Below are 16,101 nucleotides of genomic sequence, written 5' to 3' on the forward strand. Positions count from 1 at the left end.
CGTTAGAATTCCTAACACGTTTTGCAAATTCGTAACATATTGTCATCCAGGTTATGACAGACAGCAGAGGGCTGCTACTTCTGCTCTGAGCTCAGCCTCATCCCACTGTCTGAAAGAGCTTCACTGACCTGCTGCTCTGCGAAACAGCCTCTAGGGAGGAAGGTGCTCCCTAGCAGACTTTCCTGGGACCGTCTACGTGTAAGGATCACCATGTCTCGTGTCACTGCACTGTCCCCCTCAAACAGCCTCACTGTCACCTCCCTCCATCCTCATACACTTAGACATCTCAATCAGTGACAGTGCGGGAGACGGTCTTGACGGCTGATCTGTGAATGCAGCCAGATATGACTGATAAAACATGGAAGCTACAGCTCAGGTCACCTTGCTCAATCTGAGGAAGAAACATTTTACAAAAACACCCAAGGAATAGACAACTTTAACAATTTTATTTGTGAAAAACTACACTTAAAATGCATAAATAGACATTTCTATTTGAAGCAGAGGAAATTATAAGGTAGCCAATAAGCATAATGTCGTGCACATGCCAGGTAACATGTATTATTCAACATTGTATAAGCTAGTAGACAAGAAGCGGTGATCCTGTGAAATTCACTCCATACATTTCCACATTATGGAAGTAATGGCACCATCTCACAGGGTGACCAATGACACATCAGCTAGTAGTAAGAAAGGAAACAGAAAGCAAAAAATGTATAAATATACTGACCCTACATACTTTTACTGAGCATTAACTTTAAAAGCATTGTACAAGACATTGTAATAGAGGAAAATGAAAAGAGCTTGTATAATACATTTAAATTGGAAATTCACAAGATTAATGTTATATAGTCAGTAAACAAGCATTCTATATTTGGGTCTCTGACAAACAAAGCTAAAAAATGTAACCATCTTTACACAGTAAATTAAGGTTACTGGTCGCACACAAGAACATAACTGCTTGCGCGTAAAAGAAACAAAGAAAACTGTTCAGCTTCAATGCCATTATTCTCACGATGGCTCTTGCACAATTTTAAATTATACATACAAGCAAAGTTGACAAAATGCCCATTTTTCAATAATTTAACATACAATTAATCAATTATATAATGTCACAGAAGTCAGTCAAGTGAATATGGTTACGGGTAAGGCATGTGAAAGATAGCTTTTTAGGCCAATTTCTTCTAGATTGCATTACAAAGCAAAGAGTTAATATTCTCATTAAAAATGATTGATAACATAATTTTCTTTATATCTCAGCCAGACACCTCAATAATCCTGTTCACATTGCATTTTGCATATCCTCCCTCATTCAGTCTAGAGACTCCATATATTTGCAAAAAATGTAGTTTAAATACATTACATATAATCATACGGCTGAACAGCAAAATGAAACTCATGGAAGAGTCTGAAGTTACAACGTATGCTTATTGGACAACAAACATTGCTTATTCACACTACACAAATATGATTATATTCTCTACAACTGAAAATAGACAGTAAGGCCTTTACCTCAACACTTGCCCTATAGACTCATGGTCATAGTAAATTAGAAGGGCATGCCCAACTTGCCTGACCTGCTTCAGAGGTCTGTAGGGAGAGATTAAACTGGCCTGCTAAGGCCAATTGGTTCTCTGCAGGGGCAGATACTATACAGAGGACAGTGGAGCAGAGCAGAGCCTCAGATAACAGGGTTTTCCATGGCTCCAAGAACTTCTGGAAACACTGCAGAGTTCAATACAGCTCATTGCTTAATGACTGGTTCTCATTGCCTCCAGTCTAGTGTTCACTGAGCAGAGCAACTAACTTATGTTCTCCGAGTAGACACTTGTGATTGAAATAATGGTTAGGTGTTCAATACAGCTCAGAAAACATGTCAAGTTTTGCTGATCCTCAGGTTTATGTAAAAGTTGAGTTGTTAAAAAAGTGGAAAATAATTACACCATTAAAATGGATTATATTAGTCTTTATTTAAAATGTATTTCATTTCACACATTTTATAATTGCATCTCAAATTGTTATTTATTTGTCTATGTATCATGTCATTATGAAATTCCTTTGGTCCTTCAATAAATAAAACTAAGATATCATATACACATTTATTCTTTATACAATTTATTACAGTTAAGAGGAAATTGTGTTTGTCTAGATTTGTCTAAAGGAGAATTAGAACCATTTAATTGGTTATTTAGGTAAGCTGTAACTGCTTTGAAAATTCAAAACAAAATGCAATATTCTATTATATCTACTTGCAATGTTTCTGCCTTCATTTGCCTACATATTGGGAGTCTTAAATATATCTTATCAGAATAAGTCACTCAAATCAATTCTCAATCTGTCCAGGCATTTGCACAAAACGGACTGGAAAATTACAACTTTGTAAACAGAATTTGAAAAGAAGATTAGTAGGCTAAACGTTAGCTAGGACTTATTACAAGCTGAAGTCCCTTAGCGTCAGCTGGATATTATAAACCGTAGAGGGAATCACTATATTACAGTTCAAACTCTGGTCTTAACAGGTGGATCTAAACTTTCCTTCAGTCCCTACAGAAATAAACCTGTCTCAAAGCAGAGGGTCCCACTCCATCCCTCAAATGGCTAACCAATATTGAAGCGACGGAATGCAAAACATCCAACAACTTTAGTGTTTTTCACTATCGCCTACACCATACAGTTAAAGACAGGCCATCAATTCTATATCAAAATAAATCATAGCCAAAGAAAGCTTGAAGAAAAGGTTTGGGTGTGTTGAGTTTACATCGTAGGATTTTCAAATCAAACAGGTAACCTTTTTATGCTGCACATAGACCTCTACATATCAACCTGAAAGACCAGACTACACAGAGGTCCACACTCTCACTGTAGGAGAGTGAAAGAGTAGACAAGAGAAAGAGAACATTTCTGGGTTATTAGCACTTTGTTGTATTGTGTGAACGACCGTCCCACGTTGGAAACTGTTTCACAGTCTGTCTCTATCTAGCACCATTGTGTGGGTGTATCAAGCCTTGTCCTATCCTACCAGTACAACCATCAAAACTAGTGTCAAAAGGAAGCGATAGGTAGCACTACAAAGCAAAGCCTCAACAAAAAAAGTCTAAAAGTATACAGGTGAAACAAGTAATAAATAAGGGTAATAATATTTCAGAGTTGTTAAAATGGTGGTTATTGTGCAGATAATTTCTTTATACAAAAACAAAAATGTTGAATCAGCCACATATCCACATACAAATATAAAACAATACATTATTCCTGTCAGCCCCACTCTCCCGCATGGGCCATGCACAACGTGTACCCATGGTTAGACGTTAACCATCAGGCACGCGCTGGGGCCGCACCAATCAGCGAGCTCTCTCAGCATCCAGGGATGGTGATGGAATGGAGATGGGTGCAGGGGGTAGGGCAGCAGTAGGAAGGTGAAATATCTCCCCCTAAGGGATCCCATCCACAGAGTCCTCTCAGAGCACCTGGACTGGAGGGCTCAGAAGGACTCATCTTGCCCCACAGAGAGCTCTCCTTTGGGAGTGGAGGTGCGAGTCGAGCTCTTGTCCATGCTCTCGGAGCCGGAGCTCTGATGCTGCTGCTCAGAGCCTGCGCTGGATGTCACGGTGGACGAGGATGTGGAGGAGGAACGGGTCTTCTCCTTAAAGTCTGTTATGATGACCGTCACGTTTCCCACCGTTATCGCTAGCTGCTGGGCGGTGCTCCGGTCAATATTCTTAAGTTTGGGCCTAGTCAGCAGGGGAAAACACAGGGTTAGAACTACATTGATAAAAATGCCTTACTAAGATACAACCATTGATGTGGCCAGCCCAGTGTGGGTGATTAGAGCCAACTGCTCATTCCAACAACAACGTGAGCAATAACAAGATCAACCAAAAGTAAGAGGGAGAAAGTGAGAGTGGATGTAGAACATACAAATATAATTTATGAATAACTAGATTTTTTCCAAGTGGCCTTTAAGAATAGCTTGAACGAGTGTCAATTTAAATGCCATGACAGGTTTTCACAATGTCCAACGGCAAGATATTGTCAGTACTAGTAGCAGAGAGAAGAATGACCAACCTGGAGATGTGAGAGTTGTTGGTCTTGGTTGTTGACTTCCCAGATTGTACACTGTGTTTATCACTAGGTGGACTCTGGTGAATGTCTGTCTTGGGTCTGCACAGGCAAACACATGAGTTATATTAGTAAAGTTCATGTCTATAGAGAGATGATGCTTAAACAAACACTTGCCTCTGTACAGACATGTTATTTCTTTAACTATACACTGACCTGATCTTTTTGATGCTGGTTTTCTTGGTGATGGGCCTGGCTAGGCTGATCTCTTTGATGTTGGGTTTCTTGAGGATGGGCCTGGCTAGGCTGATTTCTTTGTTATTAGGTTTCTTGGTGATGGGCCTAGTTGGGCTGATCTCTTTGAGGCTGGGTTTCTTGGTGATGGGCATGGTTGGGTTGATCTCCTTTAGGCTGTGTTTCTTGGTGATGGGCCTGGTTGGGCTGATCTCCTTGAGACTGTGTTTCTTGGTGATGGGCCTAGTTGGGCTGATCTCCTTGAGGCTGGGTTTCTTGGTGATGGGCCTGGTTGGGCTGATCTCCTTGAGGCTGGGTCTCTTGGTGATGGGCCTGGTTGGGCTGATCTCCTTGAGGCTGGGTCTCTTGGTGATGGGCCTGGTTGGGCTGATCTCCTTGAGGCTGGGTCTCTTGATGATGGGCCTGGTTGGGCTGATCTCCTTGAGGCTGGGTCTCTTGGTGATGGGCCTGGTTGGGCTGATCTCTTTCTCCTCTTTCTCATCCTCTTTCACCTCCTCCTCTTTCTCCTCCTCCTCCTCCGCTTTTACCTCTTTCACTTTCTCTGCTTTGTCATTGTCTGGTGTCTCCTTCCTGCCGTTATCCAGGGGAGATTCTCCTTCATCTGGCCTCACTCTCTCCGGGCGCACTCCCTCATGGTGCTCCCCCTCCACATCCACCAGCTCCCCGTCTGGGTCGTGCTCCCTCTCAGGCCTCTCCTTCCTCTCCTTCTTGGGTGGGGGAGGCGTGGCGTACTGCTGAGCCACCTGCTGGGCCACCAGCTGGGAGTTGATCCTGGGTTTCCTGTAGAAAACAGGGAACAAACAGGGATTAGCGGGCAGCAGCGTCTCTAGGCTGGGCTCACACGGGGCCAGGGCTGACATGATGACAGCCCCTGCCTGACCACATAGCAACACACACTGCATCATCTTATAAGGAGTTGGCTGGATTGAGCCACAGGCTGGCTGGCTGGGTGGGTGTAAGTGACAGCTCTTGGTCGGCTAGTCTGGTTGAAGGGTAATCTCATTAGCTCAGTGCTGTAATAAAATGAATGTGGGGGATCACAAGGTGGGACATTTGCAGCCCGTCATTTACGTCCTCTAATCTGATTACTGCAGCGTTGGCCCCATTTGTCAGACTGGGATCCACAGGGACGTGCAGCCACTCACTCAAGCTGGCGCGCCAACCAGAGCAAGCAGAATGAAGTCATTGTTGCTCTCTGTGGTCTCTCTCACACACACCTAGCCTATTATTTTTGAGCCCAACCATTCACATTCAGCAGGCAAATGCATCCTAAATCAGAGAGGGAGACAATTAGTGTCTCCGTGGATGAATACAAAGCTCTAGGATGAAAGGCTCAGTGGAAGCTCATCACTCTTCCACCGGAGAGGTTACAACGGGTGTTTCATGAAAAACGGTTTATTCTCCTAAAACACGAGTCAACTGTAAGAACAGCATATTTTAAGTCCCTACTTAAAATCAGAGCAGGGTCTCAGGGGGAAGAGACAGAAGACCAGAGAGCGACAGACAGGCTCCAAAGACCTGACTCTCGACAGGCCAGAGAATCACAGCTCCGTGAGAAATACCAGCGTAAACCAGACACGTATGCACCGACCCACCCACCCCAGAATGGTGCATGGTTTGCCAGTTACTCGGGAGGCACATCCACCCATGGCAAAGATGGTATAGCCTCCCCATCTCATCTAATGCATTGGCAGGAAGTCCTCCTTATTGTCTAGCTGTTCAGGGTGTCATGATTAAAAGAACTCTGCAGGTCTGAGGACAGATGGGGACTTCCATAATTTCTGATGCTTCTCTCTAAGCCTCAGACTGAACTGATAAACAAGCTCTGTCTGGCTCATAGAAAATGTAGCCTACCTGTTGACTGCAATACAGATGAGGTACTGACTGAGGCTCTCTCTGTCGTATCTTTAAGTGGATCGGGTTCAGGGACGGGAGGTAGCCTAGTGGTTAAAGCGTTGGGCCAGTAACCGGAAAGGTTGCTAGATCGACTCCCCAAGCCGGCAAGGTAAAAATCTGTCCTTCTGCACCTAACCCACTGTTCCTAGGCCGTCATTGTAAATAAAAATTTGTTCTTAGCCGACTTGCCTAGTTAAATAAAGGTTACATTTAAAAAGGTAAAACATGAGCAGAAACCTGATAACTGAGTGTGGCTGTTACAGCTGGCGCTGGCTAAGACATATTTTAGACAATATGGCCCTCAGGTTTGAGACAGTTCTTTTTCTGTCCAATTTGGTTGGGTACATTGTTAATGATGCATGGCTGAAGAGGTCTGTTGAGAGAAGAGTGGTTTTCACAAGGCTGCTGGAGTGGTTTAACTCCGAGATCGCACGTCCCAGATATCATCTCACATATTTCTAATTCCCCGTGTTCCCACCATATCCCCACAAACTATCTATCTATCCCCGTTCTGCAACAGACAGAGAACCCACCCTCTATCCCTCCAGCCAATAAAAAGGCAATCAATCGCTTAAGGCGTCATGACGTAGCGCACGTGACACGCTCCAAAACATGCAGACTGTGATGAATGCTGATGAGCAGGGCCCAGTGGCACCACCCACCACAGCTGCAACAGCTCTGGAACTACAACATGTAGCTAGCCTACTCACTCCATCAGCAGAGTCAATGCATGTCACACACCAGAGAAGAGAGGAGAGGGATCGACATGCTCACGTTCAGCAACATCTGGATGATAAGACACTCATAGCAACCTAGTGACATGATAAGGTTAGAGCAACTTCATATCAATTTCAATCCCCCTGCCCCGAGGAGCCTCGCTTTTACTGTCTGACTAGCACAGGTCACTTTGCAACACGCACTCAAACACACAAAACAATTTGTCTCTCTAACTGCAGTAGTAACCCCATGAAGTGTCACTGATCAATCACAGGATTTGGCAGGATGCATGTAGCCCAAACACTCGTAAACATGTTCTCAGGTTCCCGTGTCCGACGGGCTCAGAAATAATTTCCTGTGGCAGGGTAAGCTTTTAGCAGAGAGCTGGAGGTAGAAAGTGAGTGTGATTGATTGATAATCTCACGCCTTCTCGGCCCGTCACCCCAGTCCCAGAGATGTGTGTCAGAGGCAGCAGCAGAGCTCGGCTCAGAGAGAAGCAGTAGAAACAGCCCCAATAGTTAAGCTATGATTTAGTGCCAGCTGTAACTCAGCCATGGAGTTGTTGCTGGCATGATAGGAGCGCAGCTCCCAGTTGGCCTGCCCCGTGGTGCTGTTACTGTACAGTATATTATTTATTTACCAGTTATGTCACCGCTGCTCTGAACACCACCACTGTGTCCCATTAACACTGCTTGCTGGATCCAGATCATGGGCCGGCCACACTCGCCAACAGATTTAAATACGCACTCCAGCTATATTTACTCTTCCCGTTGAAAAACAATATCGCACATATAAATAAATCTACAGACAAATTTTTTTTTTTTTTAAACCAGTTGAAACTTCATGGTGTAGTCCATTCAAGGATTTGGTCTGATGGTTCCCTCTGATGTCATCAGCTTCCCCCCTTGCTTGCGGGAACAAGAGCACACAAGAGATAAAACCCCCCACTTGTGTCATATTATGAGGACACCTTGAGCACCTTTTAAGAAGTGCCTATGTTAAGTAAAACGGGTGATAAATGAGGTGAAAAGGAGACTGGAGTGTGACTAATACATTTAAATATGCAGGACATCATAACCAAGGAGTCTGTACCAAGCCACTTCTCACTGGGAAACACCAGATAAGCCTAGATCAAAAACCTTCCTCCTTTTCACACCTCCATAGATAATGATTGACATCGTCGCCTCTCTGACTGACACTTCAATTCTTCTTGATACAGTGGTGTGGAGTCTAACTCAGCACGAGCCAATGGAATGACTGTCATCAGCACAAAACACTAAGTCCAGGTGGACTGAGAACTATGGTTACACTGCCAGCCACACCCACTATATTGTCCCAATCATAAGAGTTCTGGACTTCACAGGAACTAGTCCTGCATGTCAATATTAGCCTCCTACCGAAAGAGCACATAGAGAGTGGAAGATAGAGACAAATAATATACGGTTGAACAGTTTGTGACAGATTGACAGAAACAGATGACCACAGGAAAGCCCTCATTAACACAGCTCTTTATTTCGAGTGCTGTGCGGAGGACAGGCAATAACTCCCAGCCAGTAATAGACCAGGAGCATGCAGCAGTGGCAGCTCAAAGAGGGAGGAGACAGACAAAAATGTTTCCTCTACCAACTGCAGTCAGACAGTAAGACATCAGAATCGAAAACTACTCATTTTCTTTTAATGTCAGGCTATGTAATAGCCTTTTTCTTAGTCAAGAGCGTTACATCTGCAAGTTGACTTCTCTTGGTATAAAAAGGTTGCGTTTCCTTCCTCAGTGTAGACCTAATCATGACCGGATTGTCTACTGTCACAGCCACATCGTGCGCAGGCTTCAGATTCAACATGGTATGATCCATTGGGCTTCTGTTTGATCAGAACACTTCTCTACACCATGGCAACAGAGCATCAACATTTTGTTCCGCACCAACGTTCACAAGCTGCTGCAGTCGGTGCCTTGATCACTATGAGTAAGTAACCCCTCAGCACAGAGATGGACTGGTAGAGCGGAGTGGAGAAGCAAAGCTGGCCGTAATATGTTAAACAAGCTGTGGGACCTAGCTCCCATAAACCAGTCTGCGAACTGTGCCTGTTGGCTCCAGCCGGTGATGAATACAGTACAGTACTATACTGTGTACGAGTATTCAGAAAGCACCTGGAGTGGAGAGAAGCTCCCGGCTGCAGCACTGCCTGCCTGCTAGAGTCAAGGACATTATTAAACATTAATCCATCCCCTCCAGACACAGGATACTGCTCCCCCCCCCCCCCCAAGGGGGATGCCTGCCTCCGCGTGTCCCCCATGCCCCAGGTACTCAGTGTACAAAGTGGGCCCCAGCAGAAACCCCTCCTCCTCCACAAACACAGCCCTCCATTATGTTCCCTCAGAAGAGCACAACAAGGCATCTGAGCGTGACATTTTAGTTCCCACGGTGATGTGGGGAGACAACACTATTCGGAACAGTTGACAAGAGGGGGGGGGGGGGGTGAGAGAGATCCATAAATATCATTTATTTAAGGAAAAAATTATGCAATTTTTCAATGAAGAATGTATTCATGTGTCTGACCTCCCACTGATAGACATTCCCTCCCATGTCTGACCTTCAGGCTACAAACTGCCTCATCAGGGTGATTGACAGCCAGTCGTGAAAGCACTAGGCATGTATGCGCTCCCTTCATCAGCGGCTCCATAGCGCATTCCTGTTTATCACTCTCTCTCCCCCTCTGTGGTATCCTTTTCTCTCCTTCTCTTTACCTCTATGGTATCACCTACTTCCTCTTCAATCCCATTTTTCCATATGCATCCATTTCTTCCCTGCTATACCTTTTCGGTGCAATTTCACTCACTGCGTTTCACTCTTCCGTCCATTGGTATTCCTCATTCAGTTGCTCTCACCTCAAGTTCCTCTCTCCTCTATGTCTGTCTCTGTCTGCCAGAGTCTGCTGGACCCAGTAACCCTGCTGCTGCCGTCCTTGGTTGGCCTGATTCAAATTAGTTCAACAAGTTATCAAGCAACACTGCTCAGGAAGCATGTTGTATCTTATAGTGTTTCATGTAGTAGACTAAACAACAGGACCAAAACAAAAACAAAGCATGCAATTACAGAAACCCAACACTGCTTAATGCCTAGACAAACACTACAAATTTGCTTTCATGGAAATAACACTGCTATAGTCTCCTAATAACTAATTATTCTACACACAAATTGACATGTGACCTATTCAATGTCATTCTTGACTGAATAAACACAATCCAATATATTTCCTAAATGACTACTCCTGAGCTGTTCCTCTCCCCTGTCTCGTGTTAAGTGACTGACACCCACTGAGTTGTGATCCAGAGAGATAGTTGTGGTGGTAAGCAGCATGTGTAAGGGCCTGCCCAGCGCTTCCCTTCCTGGGTAATGATGTGCTCCATTCTGTCATCCCCCAGGAGACTCTTGGCTGAGTGAACACATGTCCCCCCCGCCGCCATCCATCACACCCAGCAGAACTCACCCCCCTCCTTCCCACAGCCTGGAAACACACACTCTCCTAATAATGTATACAGTGCATTCGGAAAGTATTCAGACTCCTTGACTTTTTCCACATATTGTTACGTTGCATCCTTATTCTACAATTGATTAAATTCATTGTTTTTTTCTTATCAATCCACACACACACACACACAATAGCCCATAATGACAAACCAAAAACGGGTTTAGACATTTTTTACAAATGTTTATAAAAATAAATGACAAGTATTCAGACCATTTACTGAGGACTTTGTTGAAGCAAATTTGCCAGTGATTACAGCCTCGAGTCTTGGGTATCACGCTACAAAGCTTGGCACACTTGTATTGGGGGAGTTTCTCCCATTCTTCGCTGCAGATCCTCTCAAGCTCTATCAGGTTGGATGGGGAGTGTTGCTGTACAGCTATTTTTCAGGTCTCCCCAGAAATGTTTGATTGGGTTAAAGTCCGGGCTCTGGCAGGGCCACTCAAGGAAACTTCTGAGACGTGCCCCGATGCCACTCCTGCAATGTCTCGGCTGTGTACTTAGGGTCATTGTCTTTTAGCAACTCCAAGTGGGCTGTGATGTGCCTTTTACTGAGGAGTGGCTTCTGTCTGGCCACTACCATACAGTTCTGATTGGTGGAGTGCTACAGAGATGGAAGGTTCTCCCATCTCCACAGAGGAACTCTGGAGCTCTGTCAGAGTGACCATCAGGTTCTTGGTCACATCCCCGACCAAGACCCCCTCCCTCCATTGATGAGTATGGCTTGGCAGAAGAGTCTTGGTGGTTCCAAACTTCTTCAGTTTAAGAATGGAGGCCACTGTGTTCTTGTGTACCTTCAATTCTGCAGAAATGTTTCGACCTCATGGCTTGGTTTTTGCTCTGACATGCACTGTCAACTTTTGAAAATTATATATACAGGTGTGCCTTTCCAAATCATATTCAATCAATTGAATTTACCACAGGTGGACTCCAATGAAGCTGCAGTTACATCACGGATGATCAAAGGAAACAGGATGCGCCTGAGCTCAATTTCAAGTCTCATAGCAAAGGGTCTGAATACATACGTAAATAAGGTACATTTTTATTTTAGAATAAGATTGTAATGTAACAAATTGTGGGAAAGTCAAGGGGTCTGAATACTTTCCAAATGCACTGTATAGCCAGTGCATCCCATAGTGCATCACATTCTCTCAAATCCCATGAAGTAATTAAGTACTTTTAAATCTGCCAATTAACACATTAAGACTAGGACCTACCCACTCATGCTTAAAGTTTAGTGCAGATGCTGATAATGCTGGATAAGCTAAAGCAGTACCTCTGAGCGAGTGGGGCTGGTGGTGTGGCGGGGATAGGATATACAAATGGAGTCCGTGCTAGCATGTCCCACTCATGTAATTCCATTATCCCTGACAATGTGTTAATGTGACAGTAGTAAAATCCAGAGATTATAATGACCTTATTGCATCATTTGAACCTGTCTGGGATGTGGGACGGTAGCGTCCCACCTCGCCAACAGCCAGTGAAAGTGCAGGGTGCCAAATTCAAAACAACCAAAATCTCATAATTAAAATTCCTCAAGCATACAAGCATTTTACACCATTTTAAAAAGATAAAATTCTCATTAATTCAGCCACAGTGTGGTTTCAAAAATGATTTACAGCGAAAGCACCACAAACGATTATGTTAGGTCACCACCAACTCACAGAAAAACACAGCCATTTTTCCAGCCAAAAGGATGTTGATGAAAATACAAATGTTGTACATGGAATTAGAGATATACTTCCCCTTAATGCAACCGCTGTGTCAGATTTAAAAAAAAAACTTTACAGAAAAAGCAAACCATGCAATAATTTGAATACAGCGTTCAAACAACAAAACAGCCAAAAAGATATCCCCCATATTGTGTAGTCAACAGTCAGAAATAGCATTATAAATATTCACTTACCTTTGATGATCATCAGAATGCACTCCCAGGACTCCCAGTTCAAAGATAAATGTTTGATTCGTTCGTTTATGTCCAAATAGCAAATCCAAACGATCCTTCAGGTCCAGCCGAACGTCGGACGAAAAGTTCAAAAAGTTATATAACTAAGTACAGAATCAATCTTTAGGATGTTTTTATCATAAATGTTCAATAATGTTCAAACCGGAGAATTCCATTGTCTGCAGAAAAGCAATGGAACGAGAGCTAACTCTCGTGACCACACCTCAGAGACTGTGGCACTCTGCCAGACACCTGGCTCAATCAGCTCTCATTCGCCCCTACTTCACAGTAGAAGCCTGAAACAACGTTCGAAAGACTTGACATCTAGTGGAAGCCTTAGGAAGTGCAAGATGGCCCCATTTACACAGATTTCCCACTACCTGTGGATTTTTCTCAGGTTTTTGGCTGCCATATGAGTTCTGTTATACTCACAGACATCATTCAAACAGTTTTAGAAACTTCAGACTCACAAACATCACAACGTCGATATGACACATCAACAGGTTACATATCTAACAGCGGAGTTAACACAATACCAATCATTTGGTTTGGAACACAAGAATCACCAGCTTTATGCACAACAGCACTAAGCAAAAATTCCTACCTTTTAAACATGTCTGGAATAAAGTGGCAAGCAACAAGCCACAGGGAACGTCCTATCCCCAAAACCACAGACAGCCAAACGGCACGGGTCCCTGATACCAACCATTAATCAAGTTAAAAAGGCCCTGATTGATTCTCCCTGGAACAGCTCAACCTGCAGCATAAACACAGCACAGTCATAAGGAAAACTGATCAATCCGCAAGGCATCACATTCTAGCAGCAGAGTGATTGGTTTCAGGTGCTGGCTACATCTGAATATGACAGCCAGAGGATAAATTATAATTTAGTCGGCTTATATTTTTTTCGAGACCAAGGCCGAAGCAAATTGAGACCGAGTCATGGCCGAGACCAGAAAAATGCAACTCCAATTCAAGACCATGGTTGTAATTGTCAAATCATCACCATAATGAGTTCAAAATGTCAAGTATTTCTGTGTTCATATTTTCAAACATAGATTTTTGTTGACATTCAGTGGAAAAAAATGCATGCTGAGGGAAAAAAGATACTCCACAAATTATTACTAATCCAAGTATAGCGGAGAACAATAGGCCTAGCTAGCTAATGTTAGGCACTGTGTTTTTAACTTGCCACATAACACTGCTAACAGGCTAGCGTATCTATTTATGATTAAATTCATATTCCCAGCATAAGTTACATTCGTCCGTTTTTGTCCAGAAGAGTGTCATTGAAACTGAAACAGTGCATCCCGAATAGAAGCAGCAAACAATGTACCAGGCCAGCTGTGATTTACAATCTGATAGCAATATTTTTTGGACTACCAAGAAAGGTATTGGTGAATTAGATTAATCATGCATTGAAGTGCATCCATCTATTCTGCCAACAATGCCTTAGTGAAAGTCATGGAACATTAAGTCAAATAAAACCTATTTTTAAAACCTCTTATAAAGTTGGTTTGTAGCATAAACTGGGAATTATATATTTTTAACTGTTCCATATCGGCAAAATAGTTCAAAGCGTTGTCAGCTCCACTTTAAAAACTTTAGGCAACTTTGCTAAACATTACATGCTTTGTCCAATGGGAAGTCATAGTACATTTCGATTGGGAAGTGCTTAATGGTTGTGCTTCTGCATTGTTTGCCGTTTTAGAATGAGTTTCTGTATAAGCACTAACATCTGCTGATGTAAAATGGGCTTTAGAAATATATTTGATTGATTTGAGTTTTTGTATTCTTATGATTGGGACCTACTGGCTTATTATGATGTCAGAGTTTATGGATTGTTATCCTTTAACATCATGCTGTATGTGATTGCGGTCTTCCCATCAGGCTCGATGCAGTGGTGTATACTCTAACTTTGCCTAAAAGTTCCCAAACTGCCCACCCAGCAAAGGAAAGGCACCCTGTGTGAAAAATCATGTTTCCTAGGGCTTATGAGTTTTTCTAACTCTAAAAGCAATTTATTTTTTGAAAAAAGGCAAATTGATAGCCTAAGTCCACAACAATGCTTAAACCACATCAATCTGATTGGTTGGGCATGTCAGGTCCTGGCTCCCTAGTGTTTTTTTGTTGTTGTTTTTTTTAAACTTTAATTTAACTAAGCAGTTAAGTACAAATTCTTATTTACAATGACGGCCACCCAGGCCCATCTATGTCTATGCCCCTGAAGCAAACAGCGCATGATGACAATTGCCCAACCTACTAACCTACTAACCAACACTTCAGACTAAAAAATGTCCAATATCTTGTTTGCACACCCATTGTTGCCTTAGCATTACTGGTAGATATGAGATGAAGTTTTTCCTTCCGGCTACTGATGCCATTCTGTGAGCTGCTCCATGCTAAAACTATTTGAGAGCTGCACAATCTTGCAGCGTGCAGATGATATTCCGCTGAAACTAGACTGTATTTGCCCCGCGCATGTGAACACATTTCACTTGCTTTAGAATTGTGTAGGCTACTTTGTGCATAATTTTACTGTACTACATCAGTGGTCCCCAAACTTTTTATAGTCCCGTACCCCTTCAAATATTCAACCTCCAGCTGCGTACCCCCTCTAGCACCAGGGTCAGCGCACTCTCAAAATGTTTTCTTGCCATCATTGTAAGCCTTCCACACACACACACACACACTATACATTTATTAAAACATAAGAATGAGTGTGAGTTTAAATAAGGGTGTGCTTGAAAGGATGCACATAACTCATGCAATGTTGGGATGCATTGGAGAGTCTCAGCCTTAAATCATATTCCACACACAGTCCGTGCATGTATATAGTTTATGCTAGTGAGGGCCAAGAATCCACTCTCACATAAGTACATGGTTGCAAAGGGCATCAGTGTCTTAACAGCACGATTTGCCAAGGCAAGAAACTCTGAGTGCAGCCCTATCCAGAAGTCTGGTAGTGGCTTCTGATTCAATTAAATTTTCACAGAACCACTTATTGCAATTTCGGTGAGGCTTTCTTGTTCAGATGTCGGTAAAAGGACTGGAGGCAGGGCATGAAAGGGATAACGAATCCAGTTGCTTGTGTCACCCGTTTCAGGAAAGTACTTGTGTAATTGCGCACCCAACTCATTCAGGTGATTCGCTATATTACATTTGAAATTGTCCGAAAGCTTGAGTTCCTTTGCACACACAAAAATCATACAATGATGGAAATACCTATGTGTTGTCCTTGTTAATGCAAACAGAGGAGAGCCCCAACTTCTAAATCATAGCCTCAATTTTGCCCCGCACATTGAATATAGTTGCGGAGAGTCCCTGTAATCCTCGATTCAGATCATTCAGGCGAGAAAAAACATCACCCAGTCGTGTGAGAAACGCATTATTCAAGTGACAATTATGGTCAGTTAAGAAAACTTTAAGCTCATCTCTCAATTTAAAAAAACGTGGTAATACTTTGCCCCTTGATAACAGCGCACTTCTTTCTGTATGTTGTAAAAGCTTTACATGGTCGCTGCCCATTTCATTGCATAATACAGAAAATACACAAGAGTTTAGCAACCTTGCTTTAACAAAGTTACCCATTTTCACTGTAGTTTCCAAATCATATTTCAATCTGTCAGGCATTCCCCTTGGCAGCAAGAGCCTCTTGGTGGATCCTGCAGTGTACCCAAGTGGCGTGGGGAGCAACTGCTTGCATG

The 16,101-nt window shown here is 43.1% G+C and overlaps 1 protein-coding gene across 1 annotated transcript in view; it reads right to left on the minus strand.

Annotated features, from left to right (window-relative positions):
- Positions 1-425: 425 nt before the first annotated feature.
- The window catches only part of LOC135540228 (RING1 and YY1-binding protein-like), a 31,248-nt gene continuing 15,572 nt past the window's right edge, over positions 426-16,101 (minus strand). The window contains exons 3-5 of the mRNA XM_064966730.1: positions 4,270-5,088; positions 4,060-4,155; positions 426-3,725 (exon numbers count right to left, since the gene is read on the minus strand). Of these exons, the coding sequence (XP_064822802.1) occupies positions 3,476-3,725; positions 4,060-4,155; positions 4,270-5,088 (1,165 nt within the window). The 3' untranslated portion in view covers positions 426-3,475. The remainder of the gene's footprint in view (positions 3,726-4,059; positions 4,156-4,269; positions 5,089-16,101) is intronic.

The sequence above is a fragment of the Oncorhynchus masou genome, chromosome 5 (assembly GCF_036934945.1).
Source record: "Oncorhynchus masou masou isolate Uvic2021 chromosome 5, UVic_Omas_1.1, whole genome shotgun sequence".
NCBI classification, from domain to species: domain Eukaryota; kingdom Metazoa; phylum Chordata; class Actinopteri; order Salmoniformes; family Salmonidae; genus Oncorhynchus; species Oncorhynchus masou.